We start from the raw sequence: 22463 nt of genomic DNA, 5'->3' as shown, positions 1-22463 counted from the left end.
CCCACATGTCACGACAGCAGACGCCCTTTGGCTCACATGTTCACACCTTTAATTATTTTGTAATGTCCTGTCCCATTTTGAGGTCTTTTAGTTTTTTAGCTTTGGTAATAAATTCAGTTTAAAGATAACAAAACACACTCTTGAGTAAAATTCAGTCGTTTTTTCTTTAAATAAATAGTCTGCAAAAAACAGACGTTTTCAAGCATGTCATTCATGTCTTGCAGTTCCACTAAGCAAACGTTTATTGCACACACGGCTAAGAAAGGACTGAAAGTGTTGTTTCCGCTTCATAATTCCCCTTCTTATTAGTCTAATCTGATGCCAGGTCAAAACATTGTTTGGCTTTACGTTTGCAACAAAAAGTACCGTAAAGCCAGAAATTAACAGAAAAAGACAAGCCAAAAGACAGATGAAGAAAAATAATAACATAGCTTTTATAAATAACTCTGAATCGAATTCTCATCGAAAGATTAATGACAATCGATTGTAAAAGCACGAAAATTTCTACAGTCTCTGACTTTTATGTATGAAGGGAAAGGTCACGATGTTTTGTCAAAAGGAAGAAATTGATCACGTGCTAGGCAACCATAAAGGTGATCGTGATCACCTTCTGTCAACTGAATGAACTACGGGAAAAAAGGTTAATCGTTGGTCGTTTTCAGTGTAAAACAACGTACTTTTTAGCCAAGAAACTTTCGTCTTTGGTTTTTTAATTTTGTTGTAATGTTTAACTGAATATTTACATTTCATCTGTCGGGTCAGGAAGCCTTCTTTGTGGGGCTCCTGAGAAACGTATCTATTTTGACTTCAGGGTGAACTATTTACACAATCGCGAGGTTGAGCGGCCATGTAATTGAAAATCTAAACATCTACGAGATACAAAAACAGACTTGCAAATTATAGCAAATCACAATGCTGACAAGCACAAAAGCAGAAGAAACGGTTAATAAATATGAAGTTTGTTACTATCTGAATGTTTTTGGGTTTGAGTAAACGGATATATTGTCACCCAAATGATGATTTCATGACACTCAAAATTTGCAAAAAGCGTGCGTTTCATGTAAACAATCTTCGCACTAGTAAGTCATAGCAATAAATTGGATTAACCAGGAACTTAAAGAAATATTGTTGGCTTCCCAAACTTCATTTTACACTACAACGACAAAATCACTGGGTTAGAGAGAAAAAAAATCCTGTCTCCTCGCGTATCACATTTCAACGCACGTATGCAAATTTGTTAACTCATTTTCACCGCGTCCCGATTCCCGCGAAATTTTTCTTCTTTCAAATTATGCGTAATCGGGCAAGTTCGGGCGATCAAGCTGAAAGAAATATTGTTGGCTTCCCAAACTTCATTTTACACTACAACGACAAAATCACTGGGTTAGAGAGAAAAAAATCCTGTCTCCTCGCGTATCACATTTCAACGCATGTATGCAAATTTGTTAACTCATTTTCACCGCGTCCCGATTCCCGCGAAATTTTTCTTCTTTCAAATTATGCGTAATCGGGCAAGTTCGGGCGATCAAGTTGCGCGTGTGACCCGTTATAAGTATTTTTTCACAAAATGTTCCCGAATCGTCAAGTATCACCACACAAGACAAGAAAATCATTCTAAAAGCTTATAAAAGTAGGTTCTGGAGGTAATTTTTAGAGTGGAAATCAAGTTTACGGCAGACGGTAAATACAAACTCACGAGGTAAATACAAACTCATGCGAGCCATGGCTGCGAGTCATGCGAGCCAACATGGCGAACCATGCGAGTCAATATGCGAGTCACACAGTTATTAAAAGCTAACCGTTTTAAAATGGGTGCTCGGAGCCTGGAGAGATCTTGTATGTTTGAGAGACATAAACAACAGAACTTAGTAATCATGAGATTACAGAATAGTTAACTTTATCTTGTTTCACCTGACAACTGCCTCAAATCGTCGATGTTTTATCTTCACCGCCCTTGATTCTGCATTCTTCCTAAGGTAAACACTGAAGTTTTTAGTCCAACAAAACTGGTACTGATGCTGCGTTTTAAACCTCTTGGCTTCATAGAAAATCGATTGCATTCGTGGGGTAAGGTGATCAAAGATCCTGACGTTAGATAAGTTGACACTTTCAGCAAGGCCAAGGTTAGATTGTGAGACTCATTACGCAAATTAATCACCTTGTTCCTTGCCAGTCGCCTAACGAATTTGCAAACAATTGGTTTTGGCCAACATGCACTTCCCTTGTTGGAACGCGATGTGCCATGTCGATGTCATGAATAGTGACTTCAGCTCCCATCTCCCGAAAAAGCTTGACACATAAGGAACTAGTTTCTTCTGCTGATTCTTTTTCTTTAATTTCCGGAAGTCCGACGACTTTTAAGTTAAACTTGTAACTGTACTCTTCTATCTCGTTGACGGCTTGACCAATAGCATCAATCTTTACAATCAGTTCGTCCAGGCGAGAACGAGCTTGCTTTAATTCGGCTGTCGCTTTAGCTTGAAATAGAATAAGTTCATCATAACCCTTACTTAAAAATTCAAGGCTTTTGGTAGTCTCTCTGATGGTAGACGAATCAGCATTGACAAGTCCCGACGAAGGTATCGGTTGCATTTGATCAAATTTCTCCTGAAGTTTTTGCATCGCTTGAGATAAGGATTCCACTTGGCCTTTTAACGCTTGCTTTTCCTTTTTGAGAACGACAACTGATTCCGGCATTATGTTATTAACAAATAAAATCAAAACTAACAAAAAACGGAAGAGATTGTAGAGCATTTAACAAACGAAAGACTGAATAACAACGGAGCGAAAATTTATCGTCCATCTTGGCCCACTCACCGCTGACCACCCAATCAATGATTTCGGTTCGACGGGCGAAAGATTGTTCATTACTCGTCCATTACTCGTCGCTTTTAAGATTCCATACATTTATTTTTCACAGCCTCCCTTGTTTACCCAATTGATGTTCCATTCTTGAGCTCCGTAAGGGTATATTTTGTTTAAAGAAGCACTAAAACGCTATGCGCGTTACAATTACTTTCGACGTCATTGCAGGTCAATTAAATGTTCTCCTCTGTCCGCCAGAGATATCTACGCATTACCCGAGCCCCCTCAAACCTAACAAAATACGCACAGAAGACTCTATGCACAAAGACACCACATAGCAGGGGAGTGACAGGCAAGTCTTTTACGGACACGGAAAAAAAAAACAGAGATATATTATCCATTTTCCAACTGGGATTGCCATACTGGCAACCCAGTAATTAGAAATATGTCACGAAAGCTACACATTATTCGGCGTGAGAAACTAACATGTTTAGGTGGTCTCGATCGCCTTGTTTGAAAAGTGGGGTGACCCTTGCCTATGTTCAATCATCAGGAAATATACCTAGTAAATAGGGATACAGATGAGATCAGCGCATTCCCAATAATGAGCCTAGCAGGTATCTTGTCAAGACCAGTTGCATCTGGCTTGCATAGTTTACTGAGTTTACTAGTCAAATAACTTTATTTTACTTGTGGGATGAAGCTGAAGCTCATGTAAATTAGTTATCATCTTCACAGCCGTTACCGATGTTTTCCCGGATTTTCCCGGAGTCAGCTCACAGAGCTAGTTTAGCAGGTCTTTTCTCGCCCGTATACTCTTGAAAACTATTTTGATAATAGACTTGCTTGGCCAACCTAATTTCGCTATTTTAATCATTGCATAAGCATGAAGAGGCCCCAAATAAAGGTGTACGAAAACCTTCGCCAACTTTTGACGAAAAGTACCATTTTATACTCTGGATAGTGAAATATCCAGTGGATAAAGTTATCTGAGGCGACGAGTATTAAAGCAATGCTCAACGTGAAAGAGAGTGACTGAGAGCACGAGAAAACAGGTGGAATATTAGTGACTATCAGTGACCTAAAAAAAGGAGCCGGGATAAAGAGGGGAAATTATAGTGACGAACAGCGGAAGAAAGAATAAGTTCCCTATTGTGTTGAAAGTTCGAGGGAGCGCTCCATTGTTTCTGTTGTGTGGCTATTTGTGAACAGTACTTTTTCACTGAGCAATCCCGACAAGATTTCTTACCCAAAAGTCACGTTTATTACATAAAAGAGCAGTACCTGACCATAAAGGTAAAACGAACGATAGAAATACGGTTTATATGCAATATTGGCTGTTTCGGCTATTAAAAGGTTGCGCAAATTTTTAGGCTAATTAAATTTTGTTTTTATTGGCAAAAGGACGAGAAAATAGAAAAATTCAAAGGGATAAATATTCGGCGCCCCGAGAAAGCCAAGGTATCCTTACGACTCCCCTGGGATAGGAAAATTATCGAATGCTTCATTAAGAGAGACTCTAATTTCACTGAACTAGCATTTCAATTCGTTAAGAAAACAATAGAATGACAAAAATTTATTTTTCAATAAGAGAATAGAAAATCTGAGGCAACAAGCTCAATAAAAAGTGTTTTGTAGTAGGTAAGACTCCTCCTCGGGTCATCGAGAAACGTTTTAGCCCATAGAATTCTGTGCTGTGACCATCCGAAGCGTCGCTTGGAGCTTAACAAGGACTTCATCTACGGAACCTGCAATTAAGGTAAAACTTAAAACACGCTTATAAGAATTGTTGTTGCAAATGTCCGTAAAACTATCCTTGACTGGCAATTTATCCAATGTCTCTTGTGCACTTTATATCAGAGCGCAATATACCACATTTTTTTGTATAAAATGCAAATTTTCTTTTACGTGATGAAATGTTCTCATTTGGCAATCGACAACTTCATTCTTCATTTGGTCATGTTCAACTTAATTTCAAGATGTTAAATCATTGACACAGCGGCTGCGTTCTATTATTGCTTTTCACAAAAGAAATGGTTTTAATCAAAATAAAAGTTTAGCCATTGTTGCTTTTTGTTGGTCCAAAAGGGCTTTCCACCGTATATAGAACAAGTTGCTTGCTCTAGTACTTCTTAGGTCACTTGTAAACCGGCCTTTTCAGACTAAAGAGATTTGAAAATTTCTAACAGATTACTTTGTTTTGTATCGATTAAGTAGCATCGGTGTTTGCTGACTATAGCAAATTAGATTGAACTGGTCTTCCTTGTTCTAAGCGACTTATTTCTTCTCATTTGCAGTCAAAGCGCCGCATAAACGCCGTATGACGTCAATTAAATATTCAAAAAATTAGTTTGCAATCCTTATTTCTCTAGATGCATGCGCGAGCAGCTTTGAATAGATTGTCAGGCCAATTTCGTACCCAGGGTTCTCGGGCTTTTTGGTCAGCGGGTGAGCGCCCGGAGAGACTCTAGAATTTCTCAGAAAAAGAGGGGTTCCGGTCTTATTGCGCTTGCTTGAGTTTATGCGCCTATAAATGTTAAGCCCCAAGGTGGGAGGGGGCAACTGCCTCAGTGAGCCTTCCGCTGGGTAGGGATTTTGACACGTATGCGTTGCCCCATGGTCGGGAATTTGACATGTCCGCCAAATTGGAACACAGAGAGAACCAATTTTTCTCGACACCATGGGTGAAAGAAAGGCAACCGAATCCGTCTTCAGGGGCGGATCCATAACGGTTTCCACCGTCCTTCTGAAGTCAGTCAGAGACGTGGGAAAGGGGGAAGGGGGAGTTAAAATTTAAAAAATTCCCAGGGGAGCATGCCTTCGGACCCCCCTAGAAACGTTTTCATTGTTTTGGAAACCGGTCATTATTCTATCCTAGATCCGCCCCTGGTCTTGTCTTTTTGTAAATAAGGTCCATCACGTCTATCAGTCCTTGCTGGAGTGTTCACAGGTATGAGAATGTTTCTTTCTACTTTTTTTCGTGATTGCGTGATACTCCTATATATTCATAAATTTTCTACTCTGTTATTGTGCATGCTTGATTGATTGATTCGAAACCTAGTTAACGTTGTTCATACAAATTTCCATCAGCTGTTGAAAGAGAATTTGAAATTGACAGTGAAGAACATTGGTGTTGCAAGAATGTGAATCTAATGGAAACGTTACTCCATGGCAGGAATGTGATGTTCCGAAGGCGCCCGGGGATGGGAGAATTTTACAGTCTGAAGGTGCCCAGGGTGGGAAATTTGACGTTAGCTCCTATAAAAATGTCAAATTCCCCTGGGTTATCCCCCCCCCCCCCCCACCCTGGGGCTTAACATTGATAGGTGCATTAAACGAAAAAAGAAAACAATAAACAGCAATGTAAACAGTAGGAAATGAATGATTGACTCAAAATGGCGGGTTGAAAGTGTTCGAGAAACAAACACTTTAGTCTTACACGCCATAATTTCTTTTCAAGGTGAAATGTCCATTGGCTTGCCGTAAGAGCAAGTCAGAAATGACACTTCTGACGATTTCGATGAGTGCATTTTTAGTGTTTCAGCGTGCATTCCATCATGCATAATACCATCGTGCAAGCAACGCGATCGACACATATTTGTGGAAACGGCACCAAACGTCCTCTTCTTCTACATTCTTATGTTTCCGTACTTCTGAATGACTTCAAAAAGACCTTCTTCGCGGATTTATCCCCAAAGACACTGATGGAATATTTTCCCACGGTACTTTTGCAACAACAACGTACAGTAATCTGTTTTAGCACAGGAGGAAAATTCCCATGCAAAAACGGCTGCTGTTTATTAGTCAAAACTGTTAGACATAATTCATACCCAGTAGCTTTATTATTTTTGTGACTTATGTATTTCTGAGGTGGTGCTCTACCTAAGTTAGAGAAAAGGACCGACGGTAGAAAAAACACAAACAGCACTGAAACTAGTTTTAGATTTCGAATCTCCCTCCAAAAAGAGGACGTAGGTTCTTGAGTTTCCGATGTGGTACTTATTCATATTACCTACGGACTTTCTGTCGTGACTGCCACTGTTATGCAAGGGACCAATCAAACAAAAAACTGTTCAAGTCCATTGTCCTAGAGTCTCTCCAGGCGCTTGCACGCCGGCCAAAAAGCTTGAGGACTCTGGGTACGAGATTGCTGTCAGCTATGAATACAGCAAGTACTTCATGTACTTCCGAACATATAAATAACCGTGAAAAGAAGACAATCAAAACAGCAAGCAACAATACATGGAAGATATATTGACAGTAATTTGCCTTCTTCGGTTCAAACATAAGCTCTTAATAATCTCGCTACTTTGATCAGAACCAGACATAACGGTATTATGTGCCTGGCAATGATTAAGGCCGGTGCCTACTAATTCAAAGATATTTTTGCCCCGGTTTATTATTATGCAGGAAATGTAGATCTTAACAGTGTTATTGAATTCCAAAAAGAAAATTGGGGGTAACCACGCATTTTCCAAAGATAATTCATGAATAATATTTGTAAAAAGCTTTCTCCGGTTAGTTTTAAGCTGCGCAAAATTGTCCCTGTATTAGTAAGCATCACTGACAGGAAACCCGAGTATCTCAAGATGCGCAGAACGTGTGCGCAATAACAATAGTAGGCACCGTCCTTAAATTATATCTACCGTGAAGGGCACAAGGGAATTTAAGTTCGAGTCCTCGATCAAGTTCGAGGTGGAGTTGTTATCGAGTCATAACTTTTTTACCCTGAATGGAAAGTTTCGTCATCTGATCAGCGACCTCGGAATTTTTGTCTAATGAATTGAATTGAATGTTTTTTCTTTTTCGGTGTGGTTCCAATTTGGTGTGTTCGGTCTTGATCGACTTTACGAAGTACAGAAAGAAAGGTCACAATTGTCTAACAAAAGGTCTCTCCGCTTTGATTTTTATCCCAAAAGCTTTCTCCGGTTAGTTTTAAGCTGCGCAAAATTGTCCCTGTATTAGTAAGCATCACTGACAGGAAACGTTCTGCGATCTTGCTTTTTCAAGAAAGTTTCGTCATCCGATCAGCGACCTCGGAATTTTTGTCTAATGAATTGAATTGAATGTTTTTTCTTTTTCGGTGTGGTTCCAATTTGGTGTGTACTGTCTTGATCGACTTTACGAAGTACAGAAAGGAAGGTCACAATTGTCTAACAAAAGGTCTCTCCGCTTTTATTTTTATCCCAAAAACATTTTCAAGCAAAAGAAATTGTTAACGTCGGGACACATTTTTAAAATCGTGACGTTAGAACATATCCGTGACCTTCTTGCTGCCAAAAGGGGTTGTGGGTTGTGTAGGAAGGAGTCGGGCTGGGGTTCTATCTATATATGACATTGGAAGCTGACTATCATTCTCCGAATAGATTTTCTTACAAAATGCCTTCCAAGTTGTCGTCGACCCACAACTTTTTTCCTTAAGAATGCATAAATTTGTATTTTAAAAGGAAAGTTCTTACTAACCGCTGGTCGGTGCAAATTATCCAACGCTCATACGCAAGTTGATCGGAGAGCTTTTGAAAATGTCGGCCCGTCAAATTTCAAATTCTGTCGAAGGGTTCGCGTCTCTTATTTCATCGATCCATAGTTGATTAACCATCAATTAGCTATTAACTATAATCACTCTTTACAAATTAGTGCCATCAATTAGCTATTAACTATAATCACTCTTTACAAATTAGTGCCATCTGGCTGCTAATGCGCATTTGCCACAGCTGACATAGTTTCTTTGAAAAGACCCTGACGGAATGTTTTCCCAACGGACTGACGCACCAACCACACGTATCCGGATATTTTTGACTTTCGGAATTTAAAATATTCCCATCCACACGTAGCGTATTCTTATTGAAATTGCCCGTCCACTCATATGCGAAACGTATCCGGATTCACTCTAGCACCTCCTGAAGGAAACGGAGGTAACAGAGCATGCGCCATAAAGAAATAATATTGCCCTCAGCAGCCATCTTGAGAATCGATTTCACGGTACTGGAACTAGGCTCGATCTTGTTACATCATCAGGATAAAAAAAATTCCGGGTTAGCGTTCACACGGTTCCGGGTTCATAGCAGATTAAAAAATATCTGCTCTGGAGAGCGTATTAAAAAAATTCCGGATTCGCTAGTTAATTCACCGGATACGTGTGGACGGAAGGCCTCTCCGGAATTCAAAAATATCTGGATACGTGTGGGCGGGGCCTGAGTCCAAAAAGAAATCGTTTTTCATGTGTCCTAAACTTCATGGGGTTTACCTGCTCCGTTGTTACGAGGGCTACCATCAACAAGGTTGTGATAGAGGGCAAAACTGTGATTTAGATTGAGAAAAATCTCCGCATCGTTGTTAAGTCCAAAGTCTTTCACTGAGATGAGATCAGAGAAGACGGAGGTCAAAAGGGGTGCAGGTTTAAACATTGAGAACGGCAAATTATTTAAACTCATGGTCTAACTTAAGCCTGCGAGTTCAACAATCATTTAACGCCCACGGTTTTCTGAGAAGTAAGTTTCTTGAGGTAGATAAATGCTTTACTTCTTTGCTGTTGCCTTTTCGACGCAGTTTTCGACAGTAGACAGGCCTTACATGTTAGGGTTGGCCGAAATGAAAAAGACTCTACACACGGTTTTGTTAACTGAGCTCTATTTAGAAACCAACCGCAAGTAAAGAAGTGTTCGTGCAAGCCTTGGTTGGTAAGGTTTAGGCCAGGCAAGAAAAAAAATGGACGCACTTTAAAAGATTCAAGGTGTTTAGTTTTCATGTGTTTACATTATTTTCCTAGATAAAATCATCTCTAGTAATTGGACACCAGTTATCCAAAATTCTCAAAATGAGTTTGCTACCCGAAGTCCTGAGCACGGAGAATAACAAGTTCTTCCACAATGAGAAGTCTATGGCCAAGGAAATCACATTTTATCGACAAGACAACAACGCCAGCGAATTTCAGGTGAGTGAGAAACGAACGATTCAGAGTCGGCTACTCTAGGACAAGTAGCAAATGATACACGTCAGCGTTTTATGAAAATTACGAATAAACCGTTTTTAAGGATGCTCCAAAGGGTTTTCAGCTGAGCGCGCGCGCGTACGCCTCACACGCAATTCGTAAGCTGCTCGCGTCAGCTCATGATTCAAATGAATCACCTTTCTTCTAATTCATATATAGAGCGGTTTCCAAATGAGTGTAGTAAAACTAAAACCAAAGTAATTACTTTGGCGAATCAAAAAGGACGGAGACACTCCAGTAAACCAATCAAAACTCGAAGTAATTACACGTAGCCGACACAAAACGCGGGAAAATGTGCACGCGCAAGCCATAATTGGTTTTGGTTTCACTTCTGATCTGTTGAAAAATTGGCGCGAGAACTTTGAACCAATCACTCAGTGAAGTAATTATAAACCAAAGCAATTCGCTAATTACTTTCGACACTAAACCGCTCTATATGGAATATAAATAGACATCTCCTATTCACGAAAACTAGGAAAATTCTACACAAACGGTTTAATGGTCATTTAAATCAGTTTGTGTTCGCCTGTAGCTCCACTCGCGCGAGACTCGAATGAGCGGTTCCCTCATTTTTCCTGATTTTGCAACTTTTACTCTTTTATATCTCTGCTTCCGGACGGTGATTTTTTTTCATTTTTTTCATGTTAGCTTAGATTAACTTTAAACGTTTGTCTTTCAAATTTAAAAAATTCTGTAGGTGAAAAAAAAAAATTAGAGACACGTTTAAAAAAAACTGATTTTTCCGAAAAACTGGCCTACAGATTTTGTTGAATTCTAAATATTTTAGAGACTATTTCTAACATTATCTGGTAACACTGATTGGGAAGATTTCACCGTCCCGTTTCTTCAAAAAAGACAATATATCTTGATTCTAAGGCTCTTATGGTTGCCATGGTAACGTTATTTTGGAGGAAAATGTGATGTGAGAAATTTATAATAAGTACTTAATACCCTGGCCATATTTCGTCTTCATATGATTCCCCTAACTGTATCTAAGGACAGAATATATTTATTTGTTTGAAAAAAGGAGAAACTATTTCGAGCCTCAGGCTTCTCACCCAGCGCCTTGAATTTTCCCATAAACGCAAAAAGATCGGTCAGTATCATTTCTTGGGAGAATGAAATGGAGGCTAATGCTGGAATCATTTTCCCCGCATTAGCCTCGATTTTATGCTAGATCCGGTGTAAACGTGAGAATACGAAACTGGCCTAGTAAATGAAGGGGTAGTTTCTAAAGAAACTGTGGTGCTGCGTCGGTGGGGAAGTAGTATACAAAAATTTGGTTTTATCAACGGAGTTGATAATGTAAATTGGCCGCCGTACAGAGATTCTAAAAGCTGACGTTTCGAGCGTTAGCCCTTCGTCAGAGCGAATCAAGGGATTATGGGTTACGTGTAGTTTTTATAGTAGAGTAGGAGCTACGCTATTGATGGTAACATGGCAACGTGAAAAATAGGAATATATTAGTTAAATGAAAAGCGTTCGTTAATACCGTGAGGATTAAGGGTGCCGATTTGAAAGATGAATTTTTGTTCCAGATTCTTGCGGCTTTCCGTCGTACCTAGATGTAGGGAAAGACCGCAGATAGCCATGTGTTTTTTGGAGTGGTTAGGCAGATTAAAATGGCGAGCGACTGGCTTAGATGCATCCTTGTCATTTTTCTCAACATCGCGAAGGTGTTCGCGGAATCGGTCACCTAGTCGTCTACCTGTCTCACCAATGTATAATTTATTGCATAACGTACAGGTTATGCAATAAATGACATTTGCGGAGGTACATGTGAAACGATCGGTGATCTTAACAGATCGCTTAGGTCCCGATATTTTGCTAGTGTTAACAATGAAAAGACAAGTTTTGCATCGTGAGCGCGCGCATTTGAAAGTGCCGGGTTGCTCGTTAGTTTTGAGCGCGCTTCTGACTAAAAAGTTGCCTACGTTTTTGTCGCGTTTGAATGAAATAAGTGGAGGTTGCGAAAAGATTCTACCAGTCTCGGGATCATTTTGGAGTAATTTAAAATTACGAAGAATGATGCTTTTGACTGCGTGATTATGAGGATGGAAAGTGAGGGTGAATGGAATTCTGTCATTCTTATCTTTTTGTGACGTTTGTAGTGATGACTGTCGATCAAATTGTTGGGCGCGATGATGGCCCGCTTTGACCGCAGAGACAGGATAGCCACGTTTTTCGAAGAACTGGCACATCTCCTCTGATTTGCTGGAAAAATCGTCACATCCATCACATGTCAAGAACTCCATTCCTTATTCTCAATTTCTTAGACTTCGACGTCTATGTAGTGATGACTCCGATTTTTCCAGCAAATCAGAGGAGATGTGCCAGTTCTTCGAAAAACGTGGCTATCCTGTCTCTGCGGTCAAAGCGGGCCATCATCGCGCCCAACAATTTGATCGACAGTCATCACTACAAACGTCACAAAAAGATAAGAATGACAGAATTCCATTCACCCTCACTTTCCATCCTCATAATCACGCAGTCAAAAGCATCATTCTTCGTAATTTTAAATTACTCCAAAATGATCCCGAGACTGGTAGAATCTTTTCGCAACCTCCACTTATTTCATTCAAACGCGACAAAAACGTAGGCAACTTTTTAGTCAGAAGCGCGCTCAAAACTAACGAGCAACCCGGCACTTTCAAATGCGCGCGCTCACGATGCAAAACTTGTCTTTTCATTGTTAACACTAGCAAAATATCGGGACCTAAGCGACCTGTTAAGATCACCGATCGTTTCACGTGTACCTCCGCAAATGTCATTTATTGCATAACCTGTACGTTATGCAATAAATTATACATTGGTGAGACAGGTAGACGACTAGGTGACCGATTCCGCGAACACCTTCGCGGTGTTGAGAAAAATGACAAGGATGCATCTAAGCCAGTCGTTCGCCATTTTAATCTGCCTAACCACTCCAAAAAACACATGGCTATCTGCGGTCTTTCCCTACATCTAGGTACGACGGAAAGCCGCAAGAATCTGGAACAAAAATTCATCTTTCAAATCGGCACCCTTAATCCTCACGGTATTAACGAACGCTTTTCATTTAACTAATATATTCCTATTTTTCACGTTGCCATGTTACCACCAATAGCGTAGCTCCTACTCTACTATAAAAACTACACGTAACCCATAATCCCTTGATTCGCTCTGACGAAGGGCTAACGCTCGAAACGTCAGCTTTTAGAATCTCTGTACGGTGGCCAATTTACATTATCAAATCCGTTGATAAAACCAAATTTTTGGCCTAAATGTCTAGTCTTCTTTCATAACGAAAATAGACTAGAGGTCCCGCCTGCGCTTAAATTAACTAAATTTTCGCTTTCGGAGTTCAGTCATATTTGACTGGGAGAATACTTGGAGATAGATTAGCAACGTTATCTATTTTAAATTTTGGAAAGCAATAAAGTTCTCATGGCAATTAAACGAATACAGCTTTAACATCGTAATTTGCGAAAACTTTTACCTTCCGGTTTTCGTTCTGTAGAAAACTTTTGAGGACACTTTGAAGTATCTGAAGGAATTGCCTTGGACGCTTTTGGATGGTTTGTCGGATAACTTAAAGGAGCCTTCCGAACTCGCACGAAGGATCTTCGCCGACCCCATCGTCAGCGATTTTCTGATTCGTACGTCTCGCCTGGCGGTGTTTTCCAAAGAGCTGGCAAAATCATTCAGAGGTGATCTCGACTCGCTTGCAATCATCAAACAGCTGAAGTTTTTCTATAATCAACCAACTGTGGCGGTTTTACAACAGTTAGCAATTTTAGCAGCAAGGTAAGCTATTCTCTTACTTCTTTTGTTTTCGTCTTGTCGGCGGTTAATGCACTACTTATCCGCAGGCACATTCAGTAGAGTTTTACTCTCGTAGTCGCTCACAACTTGTAACGGAATTTAATTCAACTTGCGAGGCTAGTTGATTGGAGTGTATTAAAATGGCCATGATTTTTTGCAGCCTGTCTCGCTAACGATTAGCACATTAGACATTTTCGTTAGGTGATGCCACCGACAAAAGCTGAAGAAAAAAATGGCTTGTCACTGCGCAATAAATTATATGGAAAGTCGTAACGGAGTTGCTCAGGGCGTGGACAACTCAACTATTTTATTTTTATGAACTAAAATAATAAAAAAAGATATGTTTGCGATAACACATCTTAAATTGGGAAATTCTCAGTGTAACTTGAAGAGCAATAGTCTTCGATTTTTTACAATAGACGCATAACCTGTCCAAATGCATCTCAGATGCGTCCTTCGGTTTAATCCTCTAATGAAACGACGGGACCAACTATCAACATATCTGCTCGGCCAAACTTGTCTCTCATGTAAAAAGGTAGTTATGCACTGTCACACTCGTATAATTTTGTCTCAAGTCACACTACATGTCACATTCAAATTATTGTTTGGGTTTTGTTTGATTTATCGCTTGGCCTTCTTTGTTATTAACCCACGTGATTTCCTCTAGTTTTTGCATCACTACTGTGGGAACTTTTATTCGAACACAGGTCTCATTACACAATTGATGCTGGCGCAACCCAACATTGGAACTTGGTTTTGCAAAAACTGAGCGCAAGCAGTTTCGGTACCATCAATGTGCGCCATTTTCTGAAAGAAATAAATGGCCCCACATGTTATGAAGAGAATGCTGAGTATTTGGAAGAAGCGGAGCCCCATGCAGTCTATCCCACTTCCATCTATCGTGCTTGTGAAGGGTATGTACTGGCCAAACCGGATGCATCCATGATCGAAAGTACAATGAGCCTCACTTTGACAACGACTATCAAGATCGTCAATGATGTGCTGGACCCCGCAAATAATGAGCTCAGAAATATTTACCATCCCCTGGGAAGGTACGTAAATTTATTTGGAACGAGTATAGGTAATCAAGTGATTTCCAGTCAATTTAGAATAAATAACTTCGAGTATTTTCTTTTAAAGACGAACAAAATTACACGAGCCCGTAGGATGCAATTCACGAGTGCTTAATTATGCCAAATTGCACAAGAAAAGTCATGTGATTACTTATTAATTAATGATATACATGAAAAAAATTAGAAACTTATTATGATTATGCAGAAGCAGCACACGCTTATCACGTATCAAGAATAACGTATCCAAATTTTGCGCCATCCAAAGTTCGCATTTGATTGGTTGTCTGTAAGTTTCTTTAATAATTGACCAATCAAAATGCTTGGTTTGTTTCCTGTTTTTTCCACCAAATGAATGCTTTAGCGCCACGTTAATTTTATCATAATGTGATGGACAAAATTGGAGTTGTTTGTTAATTAATGCGTTTGCATGAAAAAGGAAATTTTCCATTCTCTCAATTATACCTGCCCTAATTTTTCCGAATACAATGAATTTTGAATAATATTCCTTCCAGGATTTTAATCTTATTTTTGTCTTGCCACAAAAAAAATTAACAAACTCTGTCATCTACTTGGATGTTTATTTTTATCGGTGGGTTGCATTTTTGTCAGAGGAAAGTTTATTAGATGCAGCTGTTTCCAGATATGTTAATTATCCATTTCTTTCAATAATCAGATGCGTAGCCGTCATTGATGACAAAGTCCAGCACCTTTACGGCAGCGCATTTCAGGCCTACTTTGACAAACATGGAATCGAACTGAAAAAGCTGGTGTTTCCTGGTAATGAAACCAACAAAGATATTTCTACAGTGGAAAATATCTTAGTGGCACTGAAAGAGATCAGTGTCGCTAGAAATGAGCCAGTCCTTGTAGTTGGTGGAGGAGTCATTACAGATGTAGCCGGTTTCGCCACAGCGTTGTACCACCGTAACACCCCTTATGTTATGCTGTGCACAAGCATCGTGTCTGGAATAGACGCTGGTCCATCCCCACGTACTTGCTGTGATGGATTTGGCTACAAAAACCTGTACGGAGCCTATCATCCTCCCGTCCTTACGATAGTTGACAGATCCTTTTTCCGTACGCTACATCATGGATGGATTCGACATGGCATTGCTGAAATCGTTAAAATGGCAGTGGTCAAAGATGAGGAGCTTTTTAGTTTGCTAGAACAGGCATCTGTGGATCTTGTATGGACCAAATTTGGCACTGAAATGGAACATGAGTTTGGAATAGATCACGAGGCTTTTGGACGTGTTTGTGATCTCACAGTCGGAAAAGCTCTGGAAGGGTAAGTAGGAAAAAAGGTTAAAAGGTTTGCAGTGGGAACAGAAACGCGAAAACCAAGTGTTACTTAAAAAAAAAAAGAAAAATAACATATTTTTATGGATAAGATCTCAAAGACAAAAAATGGAGAGGTTACCAAGGAACGATCAAAGGCAACGAGACTCAAATTGACACCTGTCAAGCCCGGCGGGCTTTTGTTACGTTAGGTCACCTTTTTAATTGTTCGTGCCTTTAAATTTACGTGGCACACTGATCCGAGTTTTTTGGTTCCTCCACCTCTTCATACTCGTACCGTGGGAGAAATATCTTGCGCCGGGCTTCCAGCCAAGCTTGGTTGCAGAGTGTTCATGTATCGTGAGGCACTGGCATTTTGAGAGGAGTAAGAATGTCCGTGTACGACTTCGGTCGCTGGATGCCCGACTCTTATGCCATGCTGATGAGGCCTGACGAACATTGGGCATGGCTACCGCTTCTCAGGTGCTATGCCGATCTGTGTGCATGCGTAAGGGATTGGCCAGACCGTGGGCTTTTCAGTGTTATTTAATAACAATACTTCGTACTCGGTATGTTAAACTCTGATGGCTTTCCTTTCTTTATTTTCCTATATTAAGTTATGTGAAATCAGAATACGGTAACTTGTGGGAAACACACCAGTGCCGACCGCACGCGTATGGTCACACGTGGAGCCCTGGGTACGAACTACCTTCTGGGATGCTTCACGGTCACGCTGTAGCCACAGGAATGGGTTTTGGGGCGTACCTTTCCTTTTGTGAAGGATGGATTACGGAAAATGAGTTGAGTCGGATCTTAAAGTTGCTGAGCGATTTAGAGTTGTCTTTGTGGCACCCAATCATGGAAGACAAGCATCGAATCTGGGATGCACAGAAGAAAATGATGGAAAAACGAGGAGGAAATCTTGCAGCCCCTGTTCCTAAGGGCCTTGGAAAATGCGGTTACATAAATCACATGCCCTATGAGCTCCTGGCAAAGCGCCTCAAAGAGTATCATCGCATCTGCCAAGGGTACCCCAGAAGGGGCTTGGGAGTCGACGCACACTGTAGAGATGTTGGATTGGAAGACCCTTCGATTATTGGCAGTGGAGATAACAAGCTTCCGAGGGCACGGATTGGAAGACACGACAGCGCATTTGACGAATTCGAAGGACCAATGTCTTACTCTGAGTGGATAGAGGAAGTGCAGAAGAAAAGAACAAAGGGTTTACCTTACCATGTGGCGTTCGAGAAAGCTGAAGATACGCCAAACCCGCCTCCCTTTGAACACAACGAGCTTCACCATCCAGGTAATTCATGAGAGTAACAGTTAAATTAAAAGGTTTACTTCGGAGAAGTTGTAAAATATTGTAGCAATGCGATGATACCGAAGATATTTCAGCTTCTGACTTTGTTCGTTATTTGTTTACCACGTGCGCTTTCTTAAACAACGACGGCGAAATCGGAATCCAAAATATCAACTCAAAATTTAAATACGCATTATTGTATTCAAACCGTCATTTTACATGAAAAAAGTGCACATGTTATATGAAGATAAAACAATGGCATAGCGGATTAAAAATTTTGAATTGTCCTTACGTGATGACAATCTCCACAAAACCTGCAATTTGGTTCCTTCGCGTAGTTTGGGACAGCAAATAAATGTTATTATTGGTTAATTAGGATTCGCTAATTTAGTACGGTAGACATTTTCGAGAAAGCTTCTCATGTTATAACAAAGCATTACTGTTTTTCCGGTGGCAAGAGGGTCATGGGACATTTCATTTCAAGTACATGTAACGCTAAAGGTCTGTTATATTATAAAGCCCTTTCTTTAGTGAGAACTATGCGGATGAATGGCAGAAAATATCGGTTTAGTCCTCACAATTTCTACTATAGAGGTGTTTTGATTTTATACCATGCTTTGTCTAAATGCCCCGTCAGTAACGCCGGTGATTTTCAACTACTTTTGTTGAAGATAACGCTGAAATTGAAAACGCAACACATCAACAATCGCTAACACGAATTTGGTTTATCAACGGAGTTGATAATGTAAATTGACCACCGTACAGAGATTCTAAAAGCGGTGGTCAATTTACATTATCAACTCCGTTGATAAACCAAATTTTTGTATACTACTTCCCCACCGACGCAGCACCACAGTTTCTTTAGAAACTATCCCTTCAATCGCTAACACGGTAGCTTAAGCCATTAGAATAGGATTAGCTGTTTTTGCTTTGAGAACCTAGCGTAAATAAAATAACGGAAACAAAAGAATACATTTTTGGAATGAGAACAACATTCAGGGAGCATTAAAATGATGCAAATTCATTCTCACAGCATAAATATTGACAAAATCTGAAGAACATTGAATACCATGACACCTTAAACCTATGAAAAAAACCTTAAGTCAACTCGTGTAAACGTGACTGTCCAAACCGCTCACTTATAGACCGTATTCATAAATGGCGGCTAAGTAATTATTCTTCTGTCTTTATGCAAATTATCCTTACTGGCCTCGCTAGCACGAACAAAATTCAAAAGAATCTTTGCTCCGAAGATGATTAACACAAGGACAAAAGAATAATTTCTTGGCCGCCATTTACGAATACGGTCTATTACAGCTGGCTTTCGTTTCGCAGGTGTGGAAGATTACGCCGTGAAGATGACAGAAGTTCCAAGTTCAGACATCCAGAAGATTGCGCTCGTGACCGAAGAAAAAGAATTGTTTTCTCCTTGTATGGTCGGCCAATTGGAATCTCAGTTTCTGAAGATGATGGCACAACTGTCAAATGCTAAACGAGTCCTTGACGTAGGTACATTCACAGGAATGTCAGCCATGGCCTTTGCCGAAGGGCTTCCGGACAGCGGTGAGGTGGTTACTATTGAATTTGACCCGAAAATTGCTTCAGTTGCTGATCACCTGTTTCGGACTTCATCTCAATCCAACAAGTTGGCTCTCAAGGTAACTGATTAATAGGAAAAGGCAACAACAGTTGTGTAACTGGCATGGAGACTCTTAGCAGTTCTTTAGGGCAATCAGTTAGTCACTTCAGTCGTACTAAGCGAGGGCATAATACGATAGAAAGAACTACGCCAACAGAACCATATGATCTACCTTGTAAACAGTCAGTGAAAAACTTATGTTGCAGACCATGAGTCTTGAGTATACAAATTCGTGGGTTGAAATAAAGTCCCATGCATGGATGGTGACTCGGAGGTACTCGAGGAAAATCTGAAAGCTCCTACTCTTTCCGAGTATTCCCGACTCACCATCGAAAAAATAAATCTCATCACGACATTTACCGCCTCTTTCGTTTGAAAGTCCCATTGTTTAAAGGACTTCAAAACAGTGTCCCCCCACCCCTCAGTCTGCGTTTAACACAGTCTACCCGGTTAAAGGTACCCTGCGAGCAGAGTCTCTTTCGATCTTCCTAGATAAGTCGGGAAGAGGAAAGTAGACTTTGCTCGCCGCCTCCACATTCTTTGATTTGCCGCTCATCCAAAGAATTGGATGAGTCAGTCCAGTTTCGACTTGTCAAACCTGTTTTTTTAATTTTTGCGCATGATCAATCGCCACGCGTCATCAATATTTTGAAATTTACGACAGCGTGGCAATTTTAACTGTTAGAATTCCCATGAGTTTTTCCTATGTGTGTCGGTTACAGAAACTCGTGTGACAGAAACCTATAAATTTTTCAGTAAAAAAATGAAATGGCATTTTAAGAGTATGGACTATCTTGAGTTTCCAATGAAATGATTCCTTGATTGTTGTGTGTTTGCCAAAGTTGTTGGAAAATATCCCGACTGTTTGTTTTCGTTTTGTGCTTTTGTGGCTGCAGGTCACGCATGACTGACACCGAATACGTTTAAATTTTTAACGCATGCTCAATGCGAAATGTGGAGGCTGCGAGCAGAGTCTACTTTCCTCTTCCCGAATTATCTAGGAAGATCGAAAGAGACTCTGCTCGCAGGGTAGGTTAAAGGGTTTGCCAAGGCCAAATCGCCGTTATGAGGATGGTATCTCCCAGTACATTGAGAATTAATAATGGCGTCGATATTATGTCCCTTAGGTGGACTGCGACACTTCAACAAAATGTCACAAGTGTTACGGTTATAAACAAGTTCAGTACTGTTGTTCTAAGTTATTCGGTTCGCCGTTACAAATCTCTAGTAATTTGTTATTTATCATGTGGAGGCACATGTTTATAAGCACTGCCTTTTTTGTGTCTCCTTGCAAGGCTGCTGCCTAAGAAAATTTTAAAGGGGCCCTCAGAGCTAAACGCTGAGAACTTAGGAGCCCAACATATGAAGTGAAAGGTGTTGCTGTGAAAAATTAAGGAGCCCAGAGCTATGCTTTGGGAGCCCCAGGCTACCGGGCTCCTGTTAGGCAACAGCCTTGCTCCTTGCTTCATTATTTTGCATAATATGTGGTATGTGTAAAGTGGCAAAACAAATAAACTGAACTGAACTGAAAGCAAGACTTAAGTCGCCGTGTCAAAGGTCCATCCAAAAGCCGATTTTTAGTTTTAAAAAAGCTCGAGATGCGACAGCCTTCTTAAATTTAAGGAAACGAGAGATGGAAGTTTAAAACTGCAATTATTGTAGTTCATAACTAGACTATTATTCGAGGCAAGGGTACCGAATGATTGGGGCGTTGTGCTAAAAGACCCTGAGTTGAAATATTTCTCGTCTAAATAGCTGGGGCCCGGTTTTTTGAAAGCAGGTTAACTTAATCCATGATTAGCGTAAACTTTGGTTTCATGTTTTCAACTTTTTGGTGAAAGTTTCTTTTGCTTATTGTTGTTTTTCAAGATTGTGTTTTTGTACGTTAAAGTTTGAAGAATATCAGTAGAGAAATAAACTCCTTGGTTAATTTTTATTCTGGGATTAGCGTTGATCGGCTTTTAAACAACCAGGCCCAGAGTTATAAGATCTACCCCCTGGATTAAATCTAGCCTCTGCTTTATTGGACACTTGATTGTTAGCTTGATTATCCCTTCTTATTATTATTTACTTATTGTTGTCACAAGCCAACAAAACTGAAGGACCGTTTTAAGCCAATCTCTCGAGGTTATTTCCCCTTGAAAAACGCGATGTTACGTAACGTACAACAAGAATATTTCAACCAAAACAAGGAGAGAATCTGACGCCGAAGCAGGATTTCTCCCAAATGTCGTGCATGCCAATCACTATGGCGATTGAAAGCGACCGAACACTCTCTCTCCACTATGCTCGATTTGACTGAACATGAAATGTACGCTTCTGAAAGCAAAACAAATCTATTACCCGAAGATTGCAGATTTCGATTACATCCTTTCTTTGGCACATGGTTTTCAGAGGGAGAATCTTTATGAACTGAGATCAAAATAAATGCAATTGATCCAGCAGATTAGCGGGGCCGTACTCGAATTAGTGAACTGCAAGCAAGCTCCTCGCTTGCGAGAGGGGACAGTTTCTGCTTGTACGTTTCATCTAGCGTTTCCCGATCTCTCGAAATTCTCAAAACTAAATGCTGCTCGCAGGAAAGGACACATACGTCCATACGTATAATTCTGAAAATCTAACGATTGCTGCTATTTGTTATCAATACACAGGTTGGAGACGCGGTAAACATTATGAGTGATCTGAAAACCGCAGGCGAGAAGTTCGATATTGTGTTTATGGACGCGTCCAAGGAGCAATACGTCCTTTACTACAAACTCGCTCTGGACATGCTGACACCTACAGGATTTATCATGGCTGACAACTCCTTGTGTGCGCTTTTGTACGATGAAGGAGACTTGCGAAGGCAAGCCTTGCACGAATTTAACCAAATGGTGAAGAATGACCTAAGGGTGGAGCAATTGATAATGCCGTTCAGAGAGGGCGTGTCCATCATCAGACCAAAGCCTTTGTAGACCAGAGGCCGGAGCCTTTCTTGTATGATGCACAGGTTCACTCGGGACATTAGCGAATAGTTTCACAACTTACACTACGCACTTAATTAGAATACATTGGTCTAGCAAAGAATGAAACTAACGTAGACTACATTTGAAATGTATTTATCAAATTCAACGGGGAAAAAATAAATGAGGGACAAAATAATGAAGTTTAGTGTGAATTTACGCACTGTTAACTATTTCTTCGTTAACTTAATTTTCTCTTCGCTATCTCCCTCTGTAGACTGTAGTCGAACGCAAAGCGCATGGATTTGTTCGAAAGTGAGAGCATTGCAGTTGCGTCTTCTGTCTCGGCCTTTGATCCTCTTTGCTCGAGGGAACCTCCCCCCACCCCCCAAAAAAAAGGATAACTTAAACGCACAGGAAACGATGCTTTAAAAACAAATTTGTTTGAAAATTTTCGAGTTAAGTGAATGAAGTTGAGAATCGCTTATTTTTTTGTTTTCAAATTCCCGGTGGGCACCCTCTCCAATAATTGTGACGTGTTATGGTTGCCCTATTATTTTGATGCACAATCTCTTTGTGTTGGAATAAATGGGAAACCCAAACGCGTCACAGATTTTGGCGCCCGTGA

At 40.3% G+C, this 22463-nt stretch overlaps 1 protein-coding gene across 1 annotated transcript in view; it reads left to right on the top strand.

Annotated features, from left to right (window-relative positions):
- The window catches only part of LOC138003021 (uncharacterized), a 29387-nt gene extending 7348 nt beyond the window's left edge, over nt 1-22039 (top strand). The window contains exons 2-8 of the mRNA XM_068848965.1: nt 9575-9739; nt 13296-13582; nt 14308-14652; nt 15347-15961; nt 16569-17257; nt 18590-18912; nt 21545-22039. Coding sequence (XP_068705066.1) covers nt 9623-9739; nt 13296-13582; nt 14308-14652; nt 15347-15961; nt 16569-17257; nt 18590-18912; nt 21545-21847 — 2679 coding nt within the window. The 5' untranslated portion in view covers nt 9575-9622 and the 3' untranslated portion in view covers nt 21848-22039. The remainder of the gene's footprint in view (nt 1-9574; nt 9740-13295; nt 13583-14307; nt 14653-15346; nt 15962-16568; nt 17258-18589; nt 18913-21544) is intronic.
- Nucleotides 22040-22463: the final 424 nt, after the last annotated feature.

Source organism: Montipora foliosa, chromosome 5 (genome assembly GCF_036669935.1).
Source record: "Montipora foliosa isolate CH-2021 chromosome 5, ASM3666993v2, whole genome shotgun sequence".
NCBI classification, from domain to species: domain Eukaryota; kingdom Metazoa; phylum Cnidaria; class Anthozoa; order Scleractinia; family Acroporidae; genus Montipora; species Montipora foliosa.
The sequence above is the reverse complement of the archived record's forward strand: the minus strand, read 5'-3'. Positions and strand labels throughout refer to the sequence as shown.